This window comes from Balaenoptera acutorostrata, chromosome 5 (genome assembly GCF_949987535.1).
Source record: "Balaenoptera acutorostrata chromosome 5, mBalAcu1.1, whole genome shotgun sequence".
In the NCBI taxonomy this organism is placed as follows: Eukaryota; Metazoa; Chordata; class Mammalia; order Artiodactyla; family Balaenopteridae; genus Balaenoptera; species Balaenoptera acutorostrata.
Window position 1 is genome coordinate 53,803,778 of NC_080068.1, and position 27,554 is coordinate 53,831,331.

The window sequence follows — 27,554 nt, forward strand, 5'->3', positions numbered from 1 at the left end:
CTATTCTCTCAGTTCTGGAGGCTGGAAGAACAAAATCAGTTTCACTGAGCTGAAATCAATGTGTGGGCAGAACGATACTCTCTCCGGAGGCTCTAGTGAAGAATCTGTCCTTAGCTCTTCCAGCTTCTGGTGATTGACCGAATTCCTTGACTTGTGGCTGCACCACTCCAGTCTCTGCCTTTGTGGCCACACCACCCCCTTCTCTTCTGTGTATAAATTTCCCTCTGCCCCTCTCTTATAAGGATACATGTGATGGCATTTAGGGTCCACCTGGATAATCCAGGATAATCTCCCCATCTAAAAATTCTTACTTAATTACATCTGCAAAAACTCTTTTCCAAATAAGGTAACATTTACAGCTTTTAAGGATTAGGACCTGACATCTTTGAGGCCACTATACAGCCCCCTACTGATAGAATAGGAAGCGGCAGCTCAGCCGAGTATCGGGGCCCTAATGGGATTTGATTTACTTGCTGGCATCCCATTCCTTGTGAAAGTTGTCCAGAAATAAAGTCATGTGAACTTGTACAGAAGATTTGGCCTTGCTCTTTGGGGAAAGATGCCCAGAAGTTTCAATCTCAAGTTGCGTAGTGTGGATCAAATGCTCAGAAACTGGCCCAGTGCCAAGCTACGCTACTCAGGAGGGGAAAGATCATGAAACCCAAAACAAAGGGATGTTAAGAACTCAAGTTGAAGAGCTTTGACTAGTTTGGAAATAAGATATTGTAGATAGGACCAAAACCTGGCAAAGAAAATTTATATAGCTTTTAGGTCTTCTGAAGCCCTTTAAAGCTCTATTTCGAATGTGTATAAACTGTACTTGCTATGAGAATTACAGGCATGATAATAATAATAATAAAATCTGCCATTATTCACGTTTAAACACTTAGGCACTCTGCTAAACTTGTACAGCGTGTTGCTTTGGGAAAATTCAGTATTAGAGACTTCTGACTGAAAAAACAGAAGCAACAATGAGTTGATTCATTTTTGCTTTATGAAAAAGATATTCTGTAAACCAACCTGTGGCTCTGAACATCCAACTTCCCTAAATATATTTGTGTTATGCTTCAATTTCCCAGAGTTGAGTTTTAAGAAACACTTTCATTGTATGTAGGATAAAAAAATGAGTCAAAATGTTGGAAGGGAAAAGAACTAACACCTTTTGAGCATCTGCTGTGTGCTGGGTACTGTAAGCTCTAGGCTTCTACAGTATCCATGTTTTAGTACTCCCCACTTAGTTTTTCTGGTCAGAGAGTCTTACACTACTCATGGTCCTTTCCGGGTCCCAGTTTTCCTCATCAGAAAGGTAAAGATCATATATCTCTCAGAATCATTGTGAAGGAAAATTTTAACAATTATGCACAAGTGTTTTGAAAGTTATATATGTTTTAGATATGTTATGTTAATTATTTTCTAAATTAAGACATATGGTTTCCTGGCATTATTTTAAAGGGGAGCAGATTGCCCTTAAAAAAACTCCAGTAATATAGATAATGAGGGATGAAGGGTAGAATAGCACCCACTGGGCAAGTTGGGTGCTCAGATCATCCTTATTGATTATGATGTTTGATACTCACTGGTAAATGTGTCATTTAAAACCTTGTCTGAGTGAATGTTATTTTTTTAATTTTAATTTTATACTTAAAAATGCAAGTCTAAATTACCCAGTGTACAGGGCACTGCTTTGAGATAATTTTAAGTGTCTTTTTTGCCTGAAAAAGAAAAAAAAAAGAAATGAAGTCCTTCACTTGGTGATCCTTGTATAACAACTTCAGCTTTAGCATATGCACGATTTTCATGATTGCTTTGTGTCATTTCCTTTAAGTGGTGCTATAAGGGTCATTGCATGTGGAAGAATGCTAATCAGCAGAAACAAGATGGCAACTGGGGATCATGGACCAAATTTGGCTCCTGTTCCCGGACCTGTGGAACTGGTGTTCGCTTTAGAACACGCCAGTGCAATAATCCAATGTGAGTATAACTCCTGTCATTCTGGTTATTGGGATAGACCACAAAATGCTTCAGTATCATGTCACTAATGCTCTGTTTATTGAAGTACATGTAAAACACAGAACATGAAAACTAACGGTTTAAGTTTCTATTTTGGGTAAATCCCCATTTATCAATCTTGTAAAGAGTAGTCCATGGTTAAGATTGGAGATTGTTAAAGAAATTGCTGTTTAGGAGGATTAAGGAGCTGAGCGGGGAAAGCAGATCGCTGTGCTCTTAGGACCTGGGCACCGAGGCTGTGAGACCCGCTGCAGGAAGGACAGGCCTGTTGGCAGGAGTAGCACCAAGCAGAGGCTCCCTCACTTCCGAGTTAGGAGAAGGATGCTTCAGAGCTGGGCGACGGGAAGATGGTGAAAGAAGACCAGCGAACTGTTGGGGGAAAAGTTATCCTTATAGTAGTCAGAACAGCGAGGATTCACCATGAGCCACACTCATTCTAAGTGTTTTAAACATGCTAACTCATTTAATCCTCACAATGTTTCTCTAAGGAAGATTGGATTATTATTTTCTTTTTACATATTAGGAAACAGAGGCATAGACCTGTGATCAATGTTTCTTTGGGTTGCTTCTACATGTTTTATACATGATATAAACTATAATTTTCCTGAGACCATATACCTGTTTTTTGTTTCTTTATATATACTTTTGCTGTGCATTTAAAATACACTGTTTGAAAAATACACTGCTTTAAAATATACTGATTTAAGTTGAGTTGGGGAATTCCCACCACCAAACCTCAGCAGGGAGAGGATAGTGCTTTTGGAAAGGGATTGAAATTAGGAAGTATGAGTTCATTCACTTTGTGCTGGCAGCTCAGAAGCCTTGGCTTTCTGTCCTCCAGCACTGTGTCTGCAAGCTTCAACTGCTGGACCAGAGCCAAAGGTCCTTTTTAAATGTTGTCTTTTCTTTAGGCCCATCAATGGTGGTCAGGATTGTCCTGGTGTTAATTTTGAGTACCAGCTTTGTAATACAGAAGAATGCCAAAAACACTTTGAGGACTTCAGAGCCCAACAATGCCAGCAGCGTAACTCCCACTTTGAATACCAGAATACCAAACACCACTGGTTGCCGTATGAACATCCCGACTGTGAGTAGACGCCCTCGGTTTTCCTGCTGTGTGGATGGTTACTTAGAGCTTAAGCTTTGTCAACACGCAATCCCTTGGACTCTTGATCTCTACTTGGTAACTTAGAAAACTTGGTGCTTATAGGGGTAGGTCCTCCTGGGTTTCCAAGAATAAGGCTAACACGCCTTTCTCTAGAGAGGTGAGAATTATGGAATAGCTCCTGGGAAGCAGCCCTGCCACCATCGCTACTGGAAAGACAAGTGGAAAGCAATGCCTGGGAGAGATGTTGAGTCTCCTCATGCAACTGAAATCCCTCTTCTAGGAAACGCTTCTGGAATATTGTGATCCTTCCTTTCTGAATAACTAGAGAAAAATATAGTTATTTTACAGTCAAGTCAGGAATAAGACAAAGACCATTATTTAATAACACTTCATAACCTTTTACTTTTGTACCGTACACTGGTTATCAAGAAATACACTTGGAAATTCCCTTGTCATGTTTCACTTCTTACCCCTGAATTTTTGGTTAAATCTGTTCAATTGGGAACTTCTTGACATATTTCTTACTTGAGTGAATAAAAAGGAGTTACAGAATTATTGTGTGATATAATACACTGCTGAGTTCAGTTTAAAAGCTGTTTTAAAGGAAAGATGCATATGGGTAGGAATTCAAAATTGCAATGCATTATTTTGATTTATTTTGGGGAAGTAAGTCACATAACTTAGATTTAATTAATGAGCTCCTACAAGAAGCAAAAACTATACTAGGCCTTTGAGTCAAACGAAAGAGAAACCCTTTCAGTGCTCTAAGTGTCACTAAAACTAAATTGATTCTGAATGAAATTTATTGAACAGCTGTGGCTAAATCTAGGGTAGCCAGCCATACGAACTGCGTTGCCTGGGACAGTCCCAGTTTATACCTATTGTCCCTGTGTATATTATTAATAGAGCCCCTTTTCACTGTCAAAATTATCCCAGTTTAGATGTCAAAGCGTAGGGTCACCCTGGTTAAAACAAATATGCCAAGTATGCATACTTTTCCCCTACTCTTTATTTATTTATACAATTTGTTTTCAGGAAACCACATTGAAACTGTATATTTTACAAACAAAATAAACTATACTGTTCAAATATACCATTTTACATAAATAGTCGACTTAATCCTCCGTCTTATGCAGCCAAGAAAAGATGCCACCTTTACTGTCAATCCAAAGAGGCTGGAGATGTTGCTTATATGAAACAGCTGGTGCACGACGGAACGCGCTGCTCTTACAAAGACCCATACAGCATATGTGTGCGTGGAGAGTGTGTGGTGAGTTCAGATTGCTTCCCCCAAAGCTTTGTACAGTAGTGTGCAATTCTACTTTTCCTTTCATTCATCTGCATATTTTCAAAAATATTTTAACTCTTTCTTATCTGAGATCACATTACAATGAGAATCTATGAATAGTTCAGTAGCTAAGCTAAATTTGGAAGAAATTGCAATTAATCAACTCAAACTTTGGTCACCGGCAAAATCAAGATTTAATTAGCTTTCCTAATTTCCAGCCAAATGCATTTTTGGAGGCTTCCTGATACCTCAAGGCTGGGAATACAACTTGGGAACCATGCCTTGGCTTTGAGTATGTTATAGTAGTCATCCACTAATACAGTACCAAGTCTTTTTTAAAAATTCAATGCTAAATGTGTTTTGTGCTGGCAGCTTTTTAAAAAATCATTTTTAAAAATTCAATGTCTTTTTAAAAAATTCAATGCTAAATGTGTTTTATCGTTTGTTTAAAAGATGATAGAAACTTCTCTTTCTCCCTGTCTCACTTTCCAATTAATTCTAAGTTTAAACACTGAATTCCACATCAGAATAAAAGTACTAGTGAAGATGCAAAAACTGTCTTTTGCCCATTTAATCTTTTTTTTAATGCAGTTTACTTTTTGTTCATGTTCACAGGTTAAAGTGATAAGAAATTATCCTTATTAACTGAACACATTGCTCCTGTTTGATTCGTTTTCACTTCAGCACAACTGAAGTGTTATATAAAAGAATCTCAAATTCGTAGATGCCTCATAGCTGAACTAAAATTTCCCTAAAGTAGAATCTGTGCTTTGTTCATCTTTCACCTCCCACAGTATCTGGTGCATTAAATGTATATGTTGTCGTTATTTTCTCTGCTCACTCTCATCCCAAACTTACGAGTGCAGTGTCATTACCACTATCCAACACTGATTTATATTAAGGACCTACCCCAGTTCAGAAAACTTTTCAGCAGTTCCCTGTTAAATTAACGTGAAAATATAAACTCTTCCTGATATTCAAGGCCTTCCACAGCCTGTGATTTGCAGATCTTTCACTATTCTTCACCATCATACAACACTGACTTTCCATTAGTTTAGGTATGGTTCAAATATTATTATCTGAACCCACTTTTGATGACTTCTATGGCTCTGTTTTAATCCCTTTTTATTCTTGAATTGCCTTTCCACACCATCTGTTCCTTCAGGGCACTATGAAAATCTCCACTACATCTGTGATGTTTTGTCTCACATCCCTTACCAACTTGTAAAGTCTGTACTAATAGACAACTCACTATTTTAGTATTCATATTTATAAATATGAAGGCAACAAGGGAAAAACACCTCTTAATTTTGTCTCCTCAGCGTCAACTGCAACTTCTGTGTTCCATAAATGTTTGATGATTGCCTGTGTATGACGGGGGAAACACTTCATTAGACCGAGGGAAATTTATCCTTTACTGCCCAGAGTACAAGTCATTTTATTTTATAGTAGTTCTTTAAAAGACTGAGCGATTAATAATCAGAGCTAGAGAGGAAGTTTGGTTCCTGTCTGTGGGCCCATGATGAAACAAATGGTGTATCATTCTCCAGGATGCTGACCTTTACTTGACACGTTAAAATTAGCTACATTTAATATCTTCTCTCCCCAGAAAGTGGGCTGTGATAAAGAAATCGGTTCTAACAAGGTTGAGGATAAGTGTGGGGTCTGTGGAGGAGATAATTCCCATTGTCGAACCGTAAAGGGGACGTTTACCAGAACACCCAGGAAGCTTGGTAAGATGAGGTCTCTCATGAATTCAGTATCCTTTTCCATGATTTGCATTTGTTTGAGACTTCTTTTAGGAATGCTGCGCTTTCTCTATAAACATAAAAAAATTAGCTGCTGATTTATTTTTATTCAGATTACCTTTTAAGGAATTATTTAAACAACTTTGACAATTCATACTCCATAGTGTCCATGATAAAAAATAAATCTACTAAATGTAGATAAGGAACAAATAAAACCAATATCAATTATAGTAGTTAGTTAAAATCTGTGTTTTGTTTAATTCTGTGTCCTTAATAAAATGCATTAAACCAATTATTAGAATTAATGCTTATTTTGAATTTTCTGTTGCACATAAATTGTTGATCAGAAGTTAAAAATATTATAAAACTTGAAATACAACTTTAAAAATATTACATTCATTTTGCCTCTTTTAAAAGTGAACAAGTTTATCCTATTTATAAATCTATAAATCTAGGGTCTATATTTCACATAATATTTACAATTTTATATTAAACAAGTTTGAGGTACATACAACCAAAAAATACCCTGAGGTATAATTGCTTATGTGTTTGAATTTCTCTGCTTGTTACACAGTCAATGGCCTGGACTTAGGCATGTGGTGAAGGTTCGCCAGATGGAAATAAAAGCAAATAATATGCAAAATTATTAGTATTTTCATAATAATTCATTGGAATTTTCCTAAGACTTAGATATAAACATTGATTACTGAATAATTTCTTTAAATTTGTAACAAATATTATTCAGTTATTCCACAAATTTATTGGACAAATGTCTCTGCGAATTCAGCATTTAAAGATAAATTTAATGTGAGGCTTCCCTTGAAAAGCTTCTCTTACATCCAAGATATAGTCTCTTATAGAATAACAGAAAACAAGATAAAACAAAACAAAAACAAAGGTTTGGTTTACTTTGAGCACATTGTCATAGCGCTAATTCTTCCTTTTAGAAAAATAAGAAAGTATAAAAAACTGTTCTTTATCCAAATAGAGTAATTCTCTTAGTTCTTTTTACTCCCATTATACCCCAGGTACCCAGCTCAAGCCATTTCCACACATATCAGCTTTGCTCTTTGATATATTTAGAGCTAGGCAGAGGTAGGTGACTATATTCTAATGTGTTTTTCTTAAGCATTCCCTAACTCTAGTTACTGATATCTACGCTATTCCTGTGTGATAATTTACTATGCTTTGTACTTTGAAAATTGTTAAAAATCAAATATTGCCATTTCTGGCTGATTGTATTATTTTAATAAAGCAAACAGAATTAGAATTATATATATATATACAATGGTTTTGGTGGAGTAATGTGATTTTCTCCATCTTAATGTGAAATAATTTGCCGTGCTTTCTTTATTGCAGTTACGTATTGTTCGTTTAGGTGTAAAATAATTAATTTGTTTTATTTCCAGAGTGAATGAATGTAAAGAAAATGGTTTTTACCATTATTATCCATTCTATATTATGTGTAATAAAAGGCAGTGATACTTTTTTTCAGATACCTCAAAAATTATGCTAAACCTGTGAATCAAGTTCTGAAGAAGAGAAGAAAGCTTTAATCAGTCTTACAGATTCAAACTGTTTGAAGATAATCTAACATCCATTTCTTTGAACTAATGTTATCATTGTAGTTATTCAATAGACTAATTAACCTTTTCCAACAGGGAAAAATTTAAGCAAGAGGTGCCGTAAAGAATTCAAGTTGCTGGAAAATGAAATCTGCAAGTATTCAACTTCAACTCAACTATACCATTTCTCATTCATTAGTCTTACTTTCATTGACTATTAACAGTTTACTGGCATTAGCTAACTGTTATAAATGCATTTTGATTTCAACATATAAAATTACAGAACATATTTTATATATTACCTAATAAAATATATACAGCTTATAGTATAGTCAATGAAACAACAAGACTTTGATGAACATGAACCCTCCACTAATTAAAGACATTCTATTTAAGGGAAGATGAGAGGCGCCTTCACTTTACCCAAAGGAGCTCGTAATATTTCTCTTGCTGAAACAAGGGAAGCTAAAAATGTACTGGGTAAGTTGTAGCAAACTGCAGAAAGATGGGCATCCATAAATGGCATCAAGCTGTTTTGCTACACTTGGCATCTTAAGCATGTTACTTCCAGCTATTGGTACTCAGGCAAACGTGGTACATTTCATGTACTGAGTATCACCCAGGCTCAGGTGCTGAAAACCCTGACCCCAAAATGACCACTCCATTTAGTTAAGACACTAATAAATATTGTAAAAGAGTTAGGTAAATCTACACCAAGGTAATAATTGTCCATATAGGAAATGACAGGAAAACAGATTTCTTTCTGATTCCATAAGCAATTTTGTATTTATAACTGAATTTCTGTCAATACTCGTAATATATGAATTATAGGTTTCATGATGTAATGAAGGTGTGTAAGTTGCATAATCTTCCTATATTCATTTTTTTCTTACAAGCGAGGTAAAACATCTTGGTTTCTCTATTTGCCCTGATTATTGTTGATTTATGGTTAGGATCTTAATTCTAAATGATCTTAAGATAATTTTTAGGACACGTGATAATACTAAGAAAGTTTGTTATATAAGACAATGACTGCAATATGATTGATATGTGGTTTTAAAACCCAAGACAACTTATTCAGCATATTGGTTTTGTGATTTCTCAATTAGAAGATTGAACTTAGGGTACGTGTAGAGGCAATGCACGACATAACCTGCAGACATATTCCAACCAAATCTACAGCATATATTTTAAAACATTCCCCTTTAAAACTTGTTTAAAGCTTTCAAATTAATTGCTGATCACAATATAAATGAAAGCTACTCATTGATTTTTCTTTTGTAATTTCTTTAGAATAAAGCAGGTGTTTAAATCTGAAGATATTTCATTAATTAGAAGTTCAGCTGTTTATACTTGCCACTTAGGCTTTTAAAATAGTATACAGACAGATAAAATATCTCAAGAAGTTCACCGACTAATTGCACTAAAAACGGACCCCTATTCAAAAGGATGGTTTAGAAAACTAAAATCACATCGAGGGACACAGGGGAGTATAGTATTTGCCTGAATTATTGTTGGCACAATTTGTAGGTCAGCACAAAATAAGTGACTAATGGGTTAGAAACTAGATTAATTTTTTTTCCTCAGCTTAATTAAAAAAAAGATTCCTCTGATCTTATGCCAGATGTCACAAAAGCTACCAATGCTTTGAAATTAATTTCTGAAACTGCTTCTTTCGGTTTATGGATGCCCTCTTCTGCACACAGGAGCAGTAAGAATGTAATGCCTGACTAACCATGGTTGTTGCTTTTGTTTTCTTCTTTGCTCCCTCCAATATTTACTACACATGCAAAGGGTACCTTAAGATGTTTGATATACCCCCTGGTGCTAGACATGTGTTAATCCAAGAAGACGAGGCTTCTCCTCATATTCTTGGTAAGTGTTTCTGTCTGCTGGCTCTGCTTTAACATGCACTGAAACATAGAAATGTCAAAGAAATAATATATAGATATAGATACCTATGTATATATCTATATCTATATATACACATAAAATTCAAAATTATATGTAAATGCATTATTATGTGGTTTTTGTTGGTCATTTCTCCCAACTATTTTTTTCTCTAAAATAAGAAATATTCAAAACTAGAGTTTTAATTTTTGGTGAAACCTGGGTTGGTTCATCATGACATGAGGGAAAAAAATAATTTCACAAGTTTGAAGTTGTTATGCATTTTTGCTCTGTATTAGGAGATGAGAAAAATAAATGTTAATAAAATGCACTAAATTAAGAATAATATCAGAAAACTTTGCCACGTTTCTGTTGACAAATTAGTTCTGATATTTTGGTTGATGCCATCCTGCATGCCTCTTCTTTTAGTGCATTTTAAGTTCTTTGACTGAAAAGCAACCACATGTGGATTTTACTAGTCCAATAAAAATTTTCCTGATATCTGTGATGTGTCCACTTTCTGACTGGCACATGCAGATTCATTTTCTGCATGTTTTCTGTTTATTGTCTGCAAATTATCCTGTTTATAGTTTCCAACAGAAGATTCTTTTCCTCCTTTATGAGAGGATCATGTAGAAATGTCACTCTAAAGGGGTTTGTATTCAACGTGAATGTACAAATGTAAACATAGCTTTCACATATTCCTTGAGCTATAGAAGCACTAAGAAGATTTCTGAAACTGACACATCTGTCAAACCTATGAAAATTTATAGTAAATTACTTTTCTAAACTTATGTAACTTAAAAGATGGATTGTTTTATGGTGTTTCGTAGAATTTTTTCTTTTTGGTATTTAAAGTATATTCACTACTAGATTCCGAAATAGTCTCTGCTGTCTAGCTGTGTTTCTTTCTCCAGTAACTGAAATTCCCTACTTTTCATTCTAGAATTCAGATTATTCTCCTTGGAAAAATTAGACTACTTTAAAAATTTCAAGGGGAATAAATGCATTTAACTAAAATTACTCATGTTTTCTGCACATTTTCAGTAATGGTAACAACTTTTGAAATTTTATTTCCTAACATCATTAAATACCAATGTACCTCCAAACTTTAAAATCCCATTTGTTATTTTTTATCCATTAGAGAAAGCATTTTATTTTATAATGTATAGTAAATCTATAGTATATTACAAATTCTATCACCAGTAAAGAGCTTTTCCTGGTCATATAAGTAGGTAATGTGACCTTAGAATTTTATAGTCATAAGGACTAATTGTTTGTTGGCCTAAAAATTAGTTCAACTATTTTGAGTACCTATAATATTCTGACTTAACTTGAAAGAGATACACAGTAAAAAAGACATTATGTTATATTCTGTCCTAGCATAAATCATTTGTATTAATTGTTGTGGAAATAGCCATTATTTTAAAAATATTTCCACCTTCCTGAGGAAATGTATATGATGAATGGATTAGAAACTGTTAACCTCTTCGGCAGCGTTTTCAAATGGGAATATTTGTTAATTTTTATTTCTTATTTAACCATCTTGCCACTGCTTTTAACTGGTTAGGAATGCTTCTTGAGAATTTTGAATGCCTAATGAATGAAGTAGGAGTCCTATCAGAAGTAACACTCATTTTGATTGCTTTGATGCTCATAAACATGGTCTTTCATTTATGCAAGGGGATAGACTTAATATGGATCTTCAAAGCTGTAGTATGATAAAATAAAATGTATGCCGGTTACTCATTTTTCATCCTTCAGCAATTAAGAATCAGGCTACAGGCCACTATATTTTAAATGGCAAAGGGGAGGAAGCCAAGTCGAAGACCTTCATAGATCTTGGCGTGGAATGGGATTATAACATTGAAGATGACATTGAAACTCTTCACACCGATGGACCTTTACATGATCCTGTTATTGTCTTGGTATGTGGCATTACAGGCTCGCTATGTAGTTGGTTTAGTTTATATTTTTATAATTAATTTATCTCAAAACATGTTTACCTTGCTTGTTTTTTATAATTCCATTTATCCTCCCCTCTTTATTCTTTGGGCAAACTTGTCATATATTTTATTATATATATGTTATAAACCAAATAATACAGTATTATGATTTTTGATTTTAGTAATCAGTTATGTTTTAAAGACAAGAAGAGAAAAAATAGATTTTTATATTTAGCCACATATTTACCATCTCCGATGCTCTTCATTTTTCTCTGTGAATCTGATTTTCCATCTAGTATCATTTACCTTCAATATAAAGAACTTCCCTTAGCATTTCTCGTGGTGCGGGTATGCATGCTAGCAAATTATTCTCTCAGCTTTCAGTTCTCTGAAAACATCTTTATTTCACCCTCATTCTTAAAGGATATCTTCACTAGATATAAAATTGGGGGTGGCTAGTTTTTGTTTTGTTTTTTTTCCTCTCTCAGCACTTTAAAGACGTTTTTCTGTTGTTGTAGGGAGTTCCAGGAATTTGGGGGCTGATCTGGGAAATAGACATGACCATGAGGTGGCAGTAGCACCCACACATATCGTTTGGGTGATGCCTTAGCAGGTTTGCTTATGAGGCCACCATCAGGAGGGAGACAAGGGCAAGGTAACTCGTGAGGGAAGAGGAACTCGAGAAGGGGTTTATGTGTCTAGGTGATGTCACTCAGCAGCACAGCGGGGAGACTCTGGGTCTGAGAACTCCAAAAGGTAGCAGCAGCAGCTTGGGGTCCTGATAGCCACAAAGTCTTATTTATAATTAGTGGATTTGGGGTGCAAAGCAAGCAGGCTCCAGATGGCTAGAAATGTACTTTTTTGGGCCACATTTAAAACAACTGGATATGTGAAAATCTGAGTTTGGTACCAGCTGGCTTTAGAGCTAATGGGTGGGTCTCAACTTGCTGTGAATAAATAAGCGACCTAGGGGTCGCCAATATACAGGAGCTGTCTTTGACTCATTTATGTAGCATTTGTCTTCTTGAAGCTGTTATTTATGATGAGAAGTCAACCTCATTTAGGTTGCTGCTGTGCATTTAATGTGTCAGTTTTCTCTGGCTGCATTTTACAATTTTCTCCTTATCTTTTTGTTTTGTTTTGGTTTGTTTGTTTCATAGTTTGTCTGCGACATGCTTAGTTTGTGATGTTCTTTGTATGTATCTGGCTTGGGGTTCACCAAGCATCTTGGCTCTGTAGATTGATGTTTTTCACCAAATTGAGGTAAATTTTCCATTATGTCTTCAAGTTTATGTTTTTTCCCCATCTCTTTCTTTTCTATTCCTGGGACTCATTTACATGTGTGTTAAACCAGTTGAAATTGTTCCACAAGTGTCTTAGACTTTGTTCATCCTTTTGTAATCTTTGTCTTTTCTCTGTTCTTCAAATTGGATAATTTCTGTTGAACTGTGTTCAAGTTCACTGACTGTCTTATGAGGTCTCCAATCTGTCATTGAGCCCATCCAGTAAAGTTTACATGTCAGATGGTGTACTTTTGTCTTCTAGAATTTCCATTCAGTTCTTTTTTCTTTTTTTATAATTTTCATTTCTCTGCTGAGATGTCCATGTACTTTCACTCATTATGTCCAACTTTTCCTCTAAGTCCTGAGGCTTCATACTGTCTGCTTCTATGGGCTGCTTTTTTTTTTTTTTCTTGATTATGGTTCACATTTTCATACTTCTTACACTTTTTTATTGTACACTGAGCAGTATAGATGACAAGTTGTAGGGCATTTGGTTTATGTTGCCTTCCTTAAAAGCACTAGGTTTTATTCTGTCTGGTAGTTAATTTATTGTCCGTTCCCACCAATCCTTTGAGGCTTGGTTTATCCTTTCTTAGGGCTGGTCTATTTCAATTTTGTTCTTATTTTTATGGCATGGCTTTCTGGTGCCTTAACTGAATACCTGAAGTGTTAGGGAGGCCATAAGAGCACCTAGAGCCCTCAGCCCTGCCTGTCCTCAGGTATCTCTGTCCTGCTCTCAGCCCTGCAGCAACCACTCATTCACAGACGGCATGGTGTCTTGGCCTGGGCATGCAGGGACCAGCCCTCAGTCTCAGACCCATGCAGCTTTCTGGACCCCCCTCCACGAAGCCCCCTTTTCTTTAGTGCCCTGCCCTGAAAGTCCCAAAACTCCACCCTCCTCCTCAGTTCAGTGAGACTGCTGTCTTGGCTTGGGCTCCTGCTGCCAGTACCAGGGTCCAGACCTGGCCCTGTCAGGAAGCCGGGACCTGCCTGGCATGTTACTCTTCTCACAGGGATCATTGTCCTTTGCCATGTTATTCATTGCAGAAAAAATTCCCTCAAATACTCTATCCAGCGTTATTGTTTTTAATATCAGGAAGGCAACTCTGTTACTTCCTCATGGACAAAAGCAGAAGCCATCAACTTAATCTGAGTATTATTAGATTCTGTATACCAATATTTATTGGATTCCCTATAAAAATATTATACTAATCTGAAATCAAATCTTCCCACTCAGTTCCAAGTCTTTTTTTAAATTTGAAAATTATTTCTCATTGTTAAAGTATCTGTTCAAATCTTTTGCCCATTGTTAAAGTAGGTTGCTTTTTTCTTTTTAAGTTTTCAGAGTTCTTTATATACACTCAATATACAAGTCCTCTGTGAAATGTGGCTTTCAAATATTTTCTTCTAGTCTGTAGTTTCTTTTCCTTCTCTTAGTAGTGTCTTTCACAAAGAAAATATTTTAACTTTATTGAAGTCCAATTTATCAATTTTTCCTTTTACGGATCAAGACTTTCTTATTATATAAGATTTTTTTTTTTTTGCCTAATCCAAGGTCAAAATATTTTCTTTTTTGGGTAAGTTTTATAGTTTTACATTTTGCATTTTAATCATTTAAATTTATGAACCATTTAAGCTAATTTTTATATACATTTTGTCTAGGTTAGGTTCTTAGTTTTGCATGTGGATGTCCATATTATCTATTGCTGCATAACAGATTACCCCAAACTTGGTAGCTGAACACAAGGAACATTATTATCTCATAGTTCCTCTGGGTCAGGTATCTGGTAGTAGCTTACCCGGCTAGCTCTGGCTCAGGGTATCTCACGAGGATGCGCTCAGCTGTGGCGGCAGTCGCCTCAAGCCTCCAATGCGGAGAATCTTTTCAGTTCCCGGCTCAGTCACGTGGTAGTTGAAAGGCCTTGGAAGATTTCTCCCAAGCTTCTTCACGTGGTGCTTGGCAGGCCTCTGTTCCTTACTACATGAGCCCACTGGCTGCTTAAGTGTCCTTATCACATGACAGCTGGCTTCCAACAGTGAGTGATTCAAGTGACTGAGAAAGTGAGAGTGCAACCAAGACAGAAGTCAGTCTTAACCGTAATCTTAGAAGTGACATCCTTTCATGTCTGCTGCTATTTACTAGAAGCAAGTCACTGAGTCCAGCCCCCCACTGAAGGGGAGGAGAATTAAGCTCCATTTACTGAGAAGGAAAGTGTCAAAAGACTTGTGGACACAGTTTTCAAGCCGCCACAATGTCCAGCACCATTTGTTGAAAAAACTGTCCTTTCTCCATTAAATTGCCTTTTCATCTATGTCGAAAATGAATTGCCCAAATTTAAGTGGGCTTATTTCTGGACTCTCATTTTCTTCCTTAGGTTAGATAATTTTATAGGAAAATATACATTAATCAAACTCTTATTTAGATTATTTTAAGTTTGAATGATTGGAGATCAGAAGCTCTGTTTTACTCGTATGTAATTACAGAGCGTTCTTTCCCAGGAGCACAGGTGTCTGGCCTCAGAGCCCTGCCTTAAGTCTTTGCCAGTGATATTAGTGTGACCCCAAGGAGCCATGTGGGCTGGCGATATAAGAAGGAGATGCGTAGCTAGGACAGGGGTTATGGACAAGCAGTGCTCTGTCATCATGGCCTTTCTTTTCCTCTCTGAAAGACTGGAACCCCAGGTTCGGAGCCCCAGAGCATGGCAGCTAGGCCGTCTGAGGTTGAAAGCTTAGACATCTGGCCACATATAAGGGCCAATATAGGGATTGATGCTCAATTTTTAATACTGTTTTAAAAACAAAGACTAAGGGGGAAAAAAGAGAACCCAGATAACCAAATCCTTCATCCTAGCGGGTTTAGTGTCAAATAAAAGCTGTTTCTAAAAGTTTAGTTTAAAATACTAATGAACTACACATGTTTCTCCTTTTGTGTAATGGATATAATCCTATAAAAGCTACATGAAAGTCAGTAAAAACTATTTTTTTAAGAAAGAGTGCTTTGCTAATGAACTAAAAATCAAATAAAAAACTGAGAATATGTTTGCAAAGTTTCTTATAGGATTAATAAAAAGGATTAATAAAAAGGATTACTATTCCTATTGCATAGATTATTTAGGAAAAAAAGGTATGTATAGCAATAAAAAAAAGAGGACCTAACATGAACATGCAACACATAGTGGACAAAATACAAGTGACCAATAAACTTAGGAAAATTAAACTTTACTATTTATCAAATAAATAGCAATTAAAACAACAATCTTTTGCCCATTCGGTTAACAAAGAGGAAAATGATATAATATGCAGTGCTGAATGGGGGCATTGTCATATACTTTCATTATGAAAGTAATAATTGTTCTAACTATTCTGAAGGGCCATTCACTAGTCTATTATGAGAGCTATAAAAAAGTGTTTGTACCCTTTAGCACACTAAAGAGAATCAGAAATCATCACAAAACAGGGGATAAATTTTAATAAAAATATAAATATTCATTTATATGATTAAATAACGCACACTAGGATTAAACACTATGCTGACATTTAAAAGTATGTCTTCAAAGAATATTTACTGTCTTGGGAAATGTGTGTGACACATTAAGTGAAATAAGCAAGACCAGAAAAGTATGTATGTGTACACACACACACACACACACACACACACACACACACACACACACACAGATAATATGCAAATATCTTGAGGCAATATCCCAAAATAATAAAACTGACTTTAGTTTTCTCTGGTTTACTGGAATTATGGATGATTTTTATTTTCTTTATATTTTTCCATGATGTCTATATTTTCTGGATGGAACATTATTATCTTTATTATCATAACAAAACAGTCTTTCAAACAATAATTTTTAAGTACACTCAGGAGATATATAACTTGAGGAAATTTGTGGTGAATTTTATTGTAAGGTTATTATTTTTATAACAAATTTTTTTCTTACTCTTCGGTGGATTTTTTTTTTACTTTTTAATGTCAAGATATTTTATATATTTGCTTTTTTTTTTTCTTAAACAGGGCATACCTGTACTTTAGTGATAGAAAAACATTCTATTTTTAGAAGCTACTTGAAAGTCTTCCAATTTTAATAAGATACACATTCTGAAATATTTGTCATTTTTTCATTCAAATTTAAAACTCTCTCAGGTTATTTACATATCTATTTCATGTGTATGTTAGATTATACCTCAAGAGAATGATACGCGCTCTAGCCTGACATATAAGTACATCATCCATGAGGACTCTGCACCTACAATCAACAACAACAATGTCATCCAGGAAGAATTAGATACTTTTGAGTGGGCATTGAAGAGCTGGTCTCAGTGTTCCAAACCCTGTGGTGGAGGTAACAATTGAACACATTTATTATATTAAAATGTAATTCATATAAAAGCCAATCTTCTTCCTTCTGCCTTAAGGATTGTCTCTAATTGAGGCCACAATCTGAGAAACACCAACTATAACCAAAACTGAATAATACAAAGCATTTTGACTGAAATCTCAGGATCTACAAAGGATAGGAATCCATTCATAACAGTGGTAGACCTTCTTAAAATCTCCTGGCCTTTCCTCCTTGTCTCATATCCATGTAGTGGTACCCTTAGTCACTTTACTCTTTCCAGACTCTCCTAAATTCAGTGTCCTCTGGTTCTTGCCTTTCTTCTTTTCCACTTTTACTTTCCATACCTATGCATTTCTTTTCAGTGTTAATAATGAAAGAGCTCTTAGTTGCACTATGTACCAGATACCATTTTACGTATTAATGATGAATGCTCACAATGGCTCTATGAGGTCAGTACTATTATTACCTCTATCGTACTGATAGGGAAACTGAAGCACAGGGGAGATCAGTAATTTGCCCGGGGCCATGAGATACAAACCCAGGGAGGTAGTCTGGCTTCTTCATACATGTTCGTACTGCATTCTGCTGCCTCTTTGCTCTCTCTAGAGTAGATCCATTAAGCTGTTCTCAGAGTTTCTCAATCTCTGCCATCATCCATTCCTCTATTTCAGAACAACAAATGCTCCAGAATGGAACTGGCCTAGACAGAATTCTCTCACAATGATACTGAATAATTGAGAACAAGAAATTATTTTGTTGTTTGTATAGGGAATGCCTGGGTAAATATTTCATAATTTTAAACTCAAGGATGTATTTTTAAAGTTTTTTTTTTCTCCAGAGGGGGCATGAAATGTTTTTAGATAATTATTTTAAATGACACTTTATTCATCACAAGATGCTTATTTAATTTGGATCCTCCCTTCTATTGTATCGTCAACATCTACTTGGTCACAAGACTTATCAGATACACTTTTTTGATATCTACCAGATCTATTCCTCCCTCACCAGGTTTCCTTCACAACTTTGGAAGGGAAGATTATTGCAAAGGTCTCTTAACTAGCCAACTAAATTTGATTTTCTTCTCTTCGTTTATTTCCAGGGTAATTTTTCTTGAATGGATGAATGAATGAATGAATGAATTTGAGTAGAATTATATTATTTCCCCGATTCAGATCCTTCAGTCTCCTAATGTGTTACCCTAAAGACACAACATAATTCTTTTTTTTACGGGGGTATAGTTGTTTTACAATGTTGTGTTAGTTTCTACTGTACAGCAAAGTGAAGTAGAGTTCCCTGTGCTATTCAGCAGGTTCTCATTAGTTATCTATTTTATACATGTTAGTCCCAATCTCCCAATTCATCCCACCCCCCCTTTCCCCCCTTGGTGTCCGTATGTTTGTTCTCTACGTCTGTGTCTCTCTTTCTGCCTTGCAAACCGGTTCATCTGTACCGTTTTCTAGATTCCACATATATGCGTTAATATATGATATTTGACACAACATAATTTATGTAATATTCTTGCCCAAAGTGAAAACCTGAATGAATCTAATCATTAGTTGACAAACCCAAATTGTGGGACATTTTACAAAACAGCTGGCTTATACATTTCAAAAATATTAAAAGACAAAAAGAGGCTCAGAAACTATTCCTAACTAATTCTGTGAAAACTAAATGCAGTGCATGATCATTGACAGGAAAAACATTGCTATAAAGAACATTCTAGGGACAATTGATAAATTTTGAATATCGTTTTATACTAGATAATAGTATTATATTTGTGTTAAATATTCTGATTTCAAGATTATATTGTGGTTATGTAAGAGAATGTGCTTGTTATGAGCTGAGGTATTTAGAAGTGAAGAATCAGGATGTCAGCAACTTACTCTCAAATGGTTCAGCAACATTTTATATATAAGTGTATATATAGTATGTGTATTATATATTATAATTAATATATATATAAATATATATCAAATATGGTGACACGGTAACACAAGGTTAATCTAGATGCAAGGCATGTAACATGTTCATTGTGCTTTCCTTACACCTTTTTTGTAGATTTGAAATTTTTCAAAATTAAAAAATATATACACATATATTTTTTTAAACGTCTAAGGTAGTGCTTGTGGAGACCTTCAGTAACTCCCTGGATAAAGTCCAAACATTTGTCTGGCATTCAAGGCTTTTAAGAACAGATCCTTTCCCATCTCCCACCCACTTCACATATGGTACTTCAGCCGTTCAAAGAGACCTACAATTTTCTATATGTCTTTTCTGTAGAAGCCTATGTCACTGGGTATTGTCGCCATAGTTTTCATATCTGATTCTCACAGGAGACTATTTATCAGGGTCTAGTTTATTAACAAGCATGCAGTTGCTATTTAATACTTTGTAATATTTATTAAAGATACAGGATTTTTGTTTATTTAATTTTTATTTAACTATTTAATTTGCTTCTGAAACTTCAGCACCTAGAACAGTGCCTGACTTATGACTCAATAAATATTTGATGAATGAATGAATGAGTGAATGATCAAATGTATGATGGAATGAATAAGTGATTAAATCCAAAGAAATATATTTCCCTTACCAGGTTTCCAGTACACTAAATATGGATGCCGTAGGAAAAGTGATAATAAAATGGTTCACCGTAGCTTCTGTGAGGCCAACAAAAAGCCAAAACCTATTAGAAGAATGTGCAATATTCAAGAGTGTACACATCCACTGTAAGTGTTTATTTTAACTATCATATACTGAGGACAAAATAAAAAGGATTTAAATGTCTTTAGCTCTTTTTAGTTTTAACTTAATTTTTAGTCAAAGCTAATACATATACCTGGTTACAATGGTCAGATCATTTCACAGGAATTATATAAAGCTGTAGTCCTGTGGGGTTTTTTCCCCATATCTCTGCTTCTCAAAAATAACTGCTTTTATTTATTCTTCTCTTTTTTTATTGAAGTATAGTTGACTTACAATATTGTGTTAGTTTCAGGTGTACAGCAAAGTGATTCAGTTATGTATTTTTTTTCAGATTATCTTACGTTATAGGTTATTACAAGATATTGAATATATCAATAGTTCCCTGTGCTATACAGTAAATCTTTGTTGCTTTTCTATTTTATGTATAGTAGTTTGTATCTGTTAATCCCATACTCTTAATTTATCCCTCCTCCCCTCCCTTTCCCCTTTGGTAACCATAAGTTTGAGTTTGTTTTCTATGTCTGTGAGTCTCTTTCTGTTTTATATATAGATTCATTTGTGTGTGTGTGTGTGTATGTGTGTGTATCAATACTGATATTGATATTCAGAGTTCATATTATTCTCACAACATGTGTTTCTCTTGACAGTTGAGAGGGAAGGGAAGATTATGCATCACTTAGCATGCTCTGCTTATGTTTCTTTTCTTATTAAACTTTGTTTCTCCTAGAGTTAGTGAATATCTTGATTTTTATATCTCATTTTCTACTACTTTTCACTAATTCATCCCCAAACTCTTCTCCTCTAAATGCTACGCATTCAAGTATCCTGTCCTTGTGTCTTCTTAGAGACATGTCCCAGAGAGTTCTCTGTGTTCTAGCTCCTGCCTGAGCTCCTACACAGCTTCCGTCCTGGGGCTTCTTTTTACCATCCTCCAAGGGATTCCTACTGCATGTCTCTTGTATTGGATCTCCTGTTTTCTGCATTCTTTTTCTTATCTTTTAGAGTATTCATTCATTCTGCTAGGTCATATCTTTCCGTCGTTTCATGAAAAAACTATATAAAAAGGAAAAATTTTATATAAGAATTAAGCTTCTATACACCTAAGAAAAGTATATAAGAGGTTAAAGTATAAGGGTATATAAGAAGTCTTTCTTCTACTCTTACTCTTGATCATCTGGACACACACGTATGTATGCCGTTCCAACCTATAATATATTTTTCTCAGAATTTATAAACTTGCTCCATTATTTTCTAGACTCCAGTGATGCTCTTGAAAAGTCATTTGCTATTCTAATTCTCAATTATTTCCATGTGACCTCTTTTTTTTTTCTGTCTTTCAAAGTTTGTAGGATCATTTTGTTCCTAGTGTCTTGAAATTTCATAGTGATAAATTGTCTTTGTGCTCATTTTTTCTCATCTCTTGTGCTGTATACTTGTAGACTTTTTAAAACACAAAACTAATATCTTTTACCTCTGGGAAATTTTCTTGTATTTTTTCTTTGAAAAGTTTCCCCTATGATTTTCAGTATTCTTTCTGGGAAATTTGTAGTTAGGGTTTCTAGACAGATCTAATTCTTTTCTTTTCTTTTCTCTCCTGGTATTTACTGTTCTTCCTGCTGAATTTTTCCATTTTTGCTATTATGTCATTAACATCCAAGAGAGTTTTAACATCCAAGCACTGTTTTGTTTATCAAATGTTCTGTTTTCCAGACATTTGATTCTTATTTCAAAGATGTAATATATTCGTTTATCTTTTTTAGGCTCTTAAAGATTATTTGCTTTTTTGTGCATTACTTCTTCTATTTCTTTTTTCCCTTCGTTCAGCATTTGTGTTAGAGACTTTCTATGTCTGGTGAACATTGGCTGTTCACATGTGTATAGAATGCAGCATTAAACTGCTGTATGATACATAAGAATGTTATGGAGACAGGAGATCCTGAGAGTTCTCGTCACAAGGAGAATTTTTTTTTTCTTTTCTTTCTTTGCATCTATATGAGATGATGGATGTAACTAAACCTGTTGTGGTAATCATCTCACAATATATGTAAATCAAACCATCACGCTGAACACTTTATGAGTGTATGCCATTTTATGTATTTTTTAATTGTCATTCTGGGAATTTCAGGAGGGAATAAAGGTAACAAAAAGTATCTATGACTATGAAGTATATACTTCTCATGTTAACACCTGTCTTTAAATGAGAGTCACAGTGGAAGCCTTCAGAATTGAGTAAAATTTCTTAGTTGCCACAATTCATTCTACTGCCAGTTGAAAACCTATGGCAGTCTTAAACTCTGAATAGCAAAGACTGCCAAGGTTTTAACCTGTTTATATTTTGGTGCTCCATACATACGAAAAGAAAAAAAATTGCACAGGGAAAGTAACTTTGGAAACGATAAATAGTATGCCTCCATTACATACTAACAGATTGATTACCTAGTTGGAATCAACGGTGACAACCCTTTGGGACATATGCAATGACGAACTGTCTGTCATATTGTATCCATAGCTAATTTGGAAGAGGGCTGGGGCACTGACATTGAATTTGGACATAGAATTTGGGAATGTCCCATAGGAAATCTTTTTGAAAATAAATTCCTTGGAAATATTTCTATCAGGTACATTCATGGAAGCAATTTCTGCTCAGGCCCAGATGCATACAACCTTTACCTTTTCATCAGGTCCAGTAAGGGCCTATATGAAGAACTGAATTTTCCAAACATGATGGATATGTCAGGTAGCCTTCACAGCAACAATCATAGAGATGGAACTGTAATCGCATTTAGAATATTCAAACATGAGTAAACTCATGAGGCAATGAAAAAGCAGCAGCAACCAAATCACCTTGTCATAGCCGGCATCAGATGGAGCCTTTTTTAATTTCCTTTCAGATATTTAACACTGTGAGGCAATATGGCTGAGAATGAGCTGGTTTTATTTTAATGGGTTGGTTTTTATAATTTTATAATTATTTATTATAATGAGTTGGTTTCTATTTTATTTTTATTGAAGTATAGTTGATTTACAATGTTGTATTAGTTTCAGGTAGACAGCAAAGTGATTCAGTTATATATATATATATATATATATATATATATATATATATTATATATATATATATATATATATATATATATATATATATATGTTCTTTTTCAGATTCTTTTCCCTTATAGGTTATTACAAAATATTGAGTAGAGGTCCCTGTGCTATATAGTGGGTTCTTGTTGATTATCTCTTTTATATATAGCAGTTTGTATCTGCTAATCCCAAACTCTTAACTTATCACTCCTCCACCCCCTTTCCCCTTTGGTAACCATAAGTTTGTTTTCTATGTCTGTGAATCTATTTCTGTTTTGTAAATAAGTTCATTTTTAGCATAGTTTTAGATTCCACATATAAGTGATATCATGATACTTGTCTTTCTCTGACTTCCTTCACTTAGTAGGATCATCTCTAGGTCCATTCGTGCTGCTGTAAATGGCATTATTTCTTTTTTTATGGCTGAGTAATATTCCATTGGATATACGTGCCACATCTTCTTTATGAGTTGGTGCTATTTTGGGAAACTACCATCATGCCTGAATCTAAGGGGACAACTTTAAGATGAGTTTCAGAAACCCTCTGTGGATGATCCTTTTGGAAAAGAGAAGGTTGTTTCAGAGTCACTGGGAGGCAGGATACTAGGGCGTAACGAATAGATGTGCCCCGCCTAGGACTGTTAGAAAGTTTTAAGACTTTTTGTTTGATGCGCCCGTCTTTCTGAACCTGCCCCGCGGCGGGGCGGGGCGGGTGGGGGGATGGGCACGTCATTCAGAGGACAGAAAGAGCTAGGCTTGCGGTGCAGGGAGGGGCACACCACGCAACCCGGTCGCCAAGTTCAGTGTTAACCCCCATCCTCAGCTGGGCGGCAGAAGAATGGGAGCACTGCACCAAAACCTGCGGCAGTTCCGGCTACCAGCTCCGCGCCGTGCGCTGCCTCCAGCCGTCCCACGATGGTACCAACCGCTCGGTGCACAGCAAGTACTGCGTGGGTGGCCGTCCGGAGAGCCGCCGGCCTTGTAACAGAGTGCCCTGCCCGGCCCAGTGGAAAACGGGGCCCTGGAACGAGGTGGGTGTGCGAATTCTGTGTGCGTTGGCTGGGGGGCCGGGGGGTGGGGTGGGGGGAGGGGTAAGCACGTGAAGTGTATTTTAATTTGGCTTCCGTATCAGGTAGGCTTTGTGTGAATTGAGAAACTGTCACGTATTTGGGAAGCATTACGCATCTGTCGGTATTAGGAAAAACTCACAGGTTAAAACAGTGTTTGCATGAAAGGTGAGTTGATGGGGGCAAACCACGTTGGGATGTCTTGTGACACAGAGGCCTCTGAAAGGTGACTGATCTTCTGTCCCGTATTTTTTCAGGACTGCACCTTTCCTCCTGGATGCATTCCAAATCCCTGACCTTGAATGCAGGGCCCTGCCCCATTTGACACCACACGAACGCTTCTTTTTTTTCTTTTTGTTGAAGTACAGTTGATGTAACGTTACCTTAGAGTCAGGTGTACAACTTAATGATTGGATATTTGTATACATTGCAAAATGATAACCACAGTAAATCCCATGATAACTCTTCTTAGTTCATCTTCCTTCATTCTAACTCTTTGTCCCAGTCTGAGTAAACTGTTGACTGTTTCAAAGACCACGCTGGTCTGAGCCTCCTCCCTTTTGGCTGGCTTGCCCTTCCCCCTCCTCCTATGTGGCCATCTCCCCCTCATCCACCAAGGCTCAGCTCCATGGTCCAAAATACCACCTTGCAGGGGTGCCCTTGCCGGCAGTCCTTCCCCTGCATTCCAAAGGCTAAGAGGCCTGTCAGTGGCTTGCTGATCACAGCAGTGTATCGGAACTCCTGTCTTTGAGCCTGTGCTCACCATTAGTCCATGCATTTCTCAAAAAACCAGGTGCTTTGCTTCCCCAGCGCCCAGTCGGTGCCTGTCCAAATGACGTCTGCTTGGTGACCGGCTGAATCAGTGTCTCATTGCCCGTATTATCCACAGTTCTTTGATATATCTAAACACTCCAAATGAAGAATCAGGGGGTGATAGTAGAGTGGATAGGAGGAAAGGGCAGCAAAATGTAGACAGAGGACAAAGGAGGAAGTGGAGAGCAGGCCCAGGAGGGAAGGAACAGGCAAATGAAAGTGACCTGCCCAGGACCTTAAGGATAACTCAAGTCTCGTTCTCCTCAGAGTCCTGGAACAAGCATCCCTCCTCTACAGCTCCTACCTAGAGCAATAGCACGGCTGCTTCTGGGCTTAGTTTTAGAGCAGTTAGCCCATTCCTTAAAGAAATGAATTTGTGGGAATAGAGTAATAGTAGTTCCAAAGAGGTTTAATTAACCAACATAGCATGGCAGTAAATTCACCATTTGTAAGGAAGGTGAGAGAAGGGGAAGCTCGATCCATGATGGGCTCTCTGAAAACGGGCTCCACTACTGCTTTTAGGAACTACAGAAGGTGTTACATTATAACAATGACTTGTTTGGCATCAAATGCTTACTACATGCCAAGCATAACTGTTTTATATACATTGTCTCCTTTGCCTTCATTTAGTCCTACAGCAATTCTGTGAAGCTTTCAGAGAAAGAACAATGTTCCCAGGGTATAAAGCTAGGATTGTCTGTCTCCCAAGTCACTGTAACACTGGGCCGTAGAGAAAGAACTCCAGAGCTGTGTATGTGTGTGTGCTTGTGTGTGCATGTGTGTGTCTGAGTGTGCACATGGGGAAAGGAAGAAAGACAGTCCTGGTGGAATAAACGTCTATAATCACAGCCTTTGTTTCTGTAGTGTTCAGTAACCTGCGGCGAAGGGACAGAGGTGAGGCAGGTCCTCTGCAGGGCGGGTGACCACTGCGACGGTGAAAAGCCTGAGTCTGTCCGAGCCTGTCAGCTGCCTCCCTGTAATGGTAGGTGTGACACGGATTGATTTCACTGTTCTGATCATGGTTTTTGAGACTCAAAAAGCAGAACTTCCTTTCTGGGCAAGCTCTGGAATTTCCATTTGCTTACTGAAAAATGACTAAAGGAAAACACCCTTGAAATATTAACTTAATAGAGTTCTTTAAGATGGGTGTCTGCGGCAATGTCCCCTCCAGTTCGTTATCATAACCGCTGCGGCCTCTGTGGTTCCCAGTAGGCAGTAATGCTGGGGTGAGGGCCGTGTCGTGTATATGTAGCTTCTGTCAATTTGTGTTTCTAGAAGGAGCTACTTGTTTTCTCTCTTTGATTTTCTTTATAACTTCACATCATTGTCAAAGGCATAATAATGCAGAAGGTTTGGCAATACTTTACTAAAATCATTCAATTTAGGCATGGGGATGATAAATGTCTTTCACAAAGCCCCTTCCAATACCTGCCCATCCATTTCCATAGGCTTGAACAGCGTGCTTTCAGAATAGATACCTTGTGCGTATGCTAAAGTTTGCCTAACTTACTCTTGCCATATTGCAAAAGCAGTCTCTTTTCTTTAAAGTACAGATCTTCCTCAATTTACAATGGAGTTACATCCTGATAAACTCATCCTAAGTTGAAAATACTGTCAGTCGAAAATGCATTTAAAACACCTAACCTACTGAACACCATAGCCTAGCGTTAAACATGCTCCAAACACTTACGTTTGCCTACAGTTGGGCAAAATCATCTAACACAAAGCCTATTTGGTAATAAAGTGTTGAATACCTCATATAATTTATTGAATACTATACTGAAGGTAAAAGACAGAATGGTTGTCTGGGTACACAGAATGGTGATAAGTGTGTCCGTCATTTGCCCTCGTGATCGCCTGGCTCACTGGGAGCTGCAGCTGCTGCCCTGCCCAGCATCACAAAAGAGTATCATTACATGTATCACTAGCTCAGAAAAGATCCAGATTCAAAGTACGGTTTCTACTGAATGCATATGGCTTTCACACCATCATAAAGTCCAAAAATCGTAAGTAGAACCATCATAAGTCAGGGGACATCTGTATAATTTCAATTTGCTATTGTAAAACAAATAGCATATATTGGATGGTTTCAGTTTCTATCACTGTCTCCTTCTTCCTCCTTTTCTGTCTCTCTCTGCATCTGTCTGTGTCCTTTGTGTCTCATTTTGTATCTCCACTTTTCTCTCCTCTCTTTTCCTCTGTGGGTTTCACGCTCTGTCTCTGACTTTCTGTCACTTGCTGTCTGTATGTTGCTCACTTTCTGTGTATATCACTCGTGCTTTTTCCACCTCACTCTTTCTTCTCATTCTCTCTCTCTCTCTCTCTCTCTCTCTCTCTCTCTCTCTCTCCCCTCCTCCTCCTAGTCTCCCTACCTCTACCTCTTTTCTCTCTTTCTCCTGCTCTCTCCCTTTCCTCTTCTCTCTCTCCTCATCTCTTCCTCTCTCCTTTTTCTCTATTTCCCTCTTTTTCTCTCTAACACTCCTCCTTCCCCCTTTTCTGGCACGTGTGTCTGTCAGTGTCTCTCTTTCTCCTCCACTTTTCTCTGTCCTTCCTCACCCTCTCTGCCCACTCCCTGTCTCTGCCACTCTGCATCTGTCTCTCCATCTCCCCGTGTCTCTTGCCTTCCCTGCCTTCTCTCTTTCCCAGCCCCCGTGTCCCTTCCCCTCTGATTCTCTGTGCCTGTCTCTCTCTCCCTCTCTCTCTT

General features: G+C 36.7%; 1 protein-coding gene across 3 annotated transcripts in view; it reads left to right on the top strand.

Annotated features, from left to right (window-relative positions):
- Positions 1–27,554, top strand: part of ADAMTS3 (ADAM metallopeptidase with thrombospondin type 1 motif 3) — a 290,935-nt gene that overhangs the window by 258,465 nt on the left and 4,916 nt on the right. For all 3 annotated transcript variants that reach the window (XM_057547499.1, XM_007193580.2, XM_057547500.1), the window contains exons 12-21: positions 1,826–1,971; positions 2,922–3,097; positions 4,255–4,388; positions 6,016–6,139; positions 9,514–9,594; positions 11,374–11,537; positions 17,025–17,190; positions 19,781–19,913; positions 23,794–24,001; positions 25,715–25,832. In XM_057547499.1, coding sequence (XP_057403482.1) covers positions 1,826–1,971; positions 2,922–3,097; positions 4,255–4,388; positions 6,016–6,139; positions 9,514–9,594; positions 11,374–11,537; positions 17,025–17,190; positions 19,781–19,913; positions 23,794–24,001; positions 25,715–25,832 — 1,450 coding nt within the window. The remainder of the gene's footprint in view (positions 1–1,825; positions 1,972–2,921; positions 3,098–4,254; positions 4,389–6,015; positions 6,140–9,513; positions 9,595–11,373; positions 11,538–17,024; positions 17,191–19,780; positions 19,914–23,793; positions 24,002–25,714; positions 25,833–27,554) is intronic.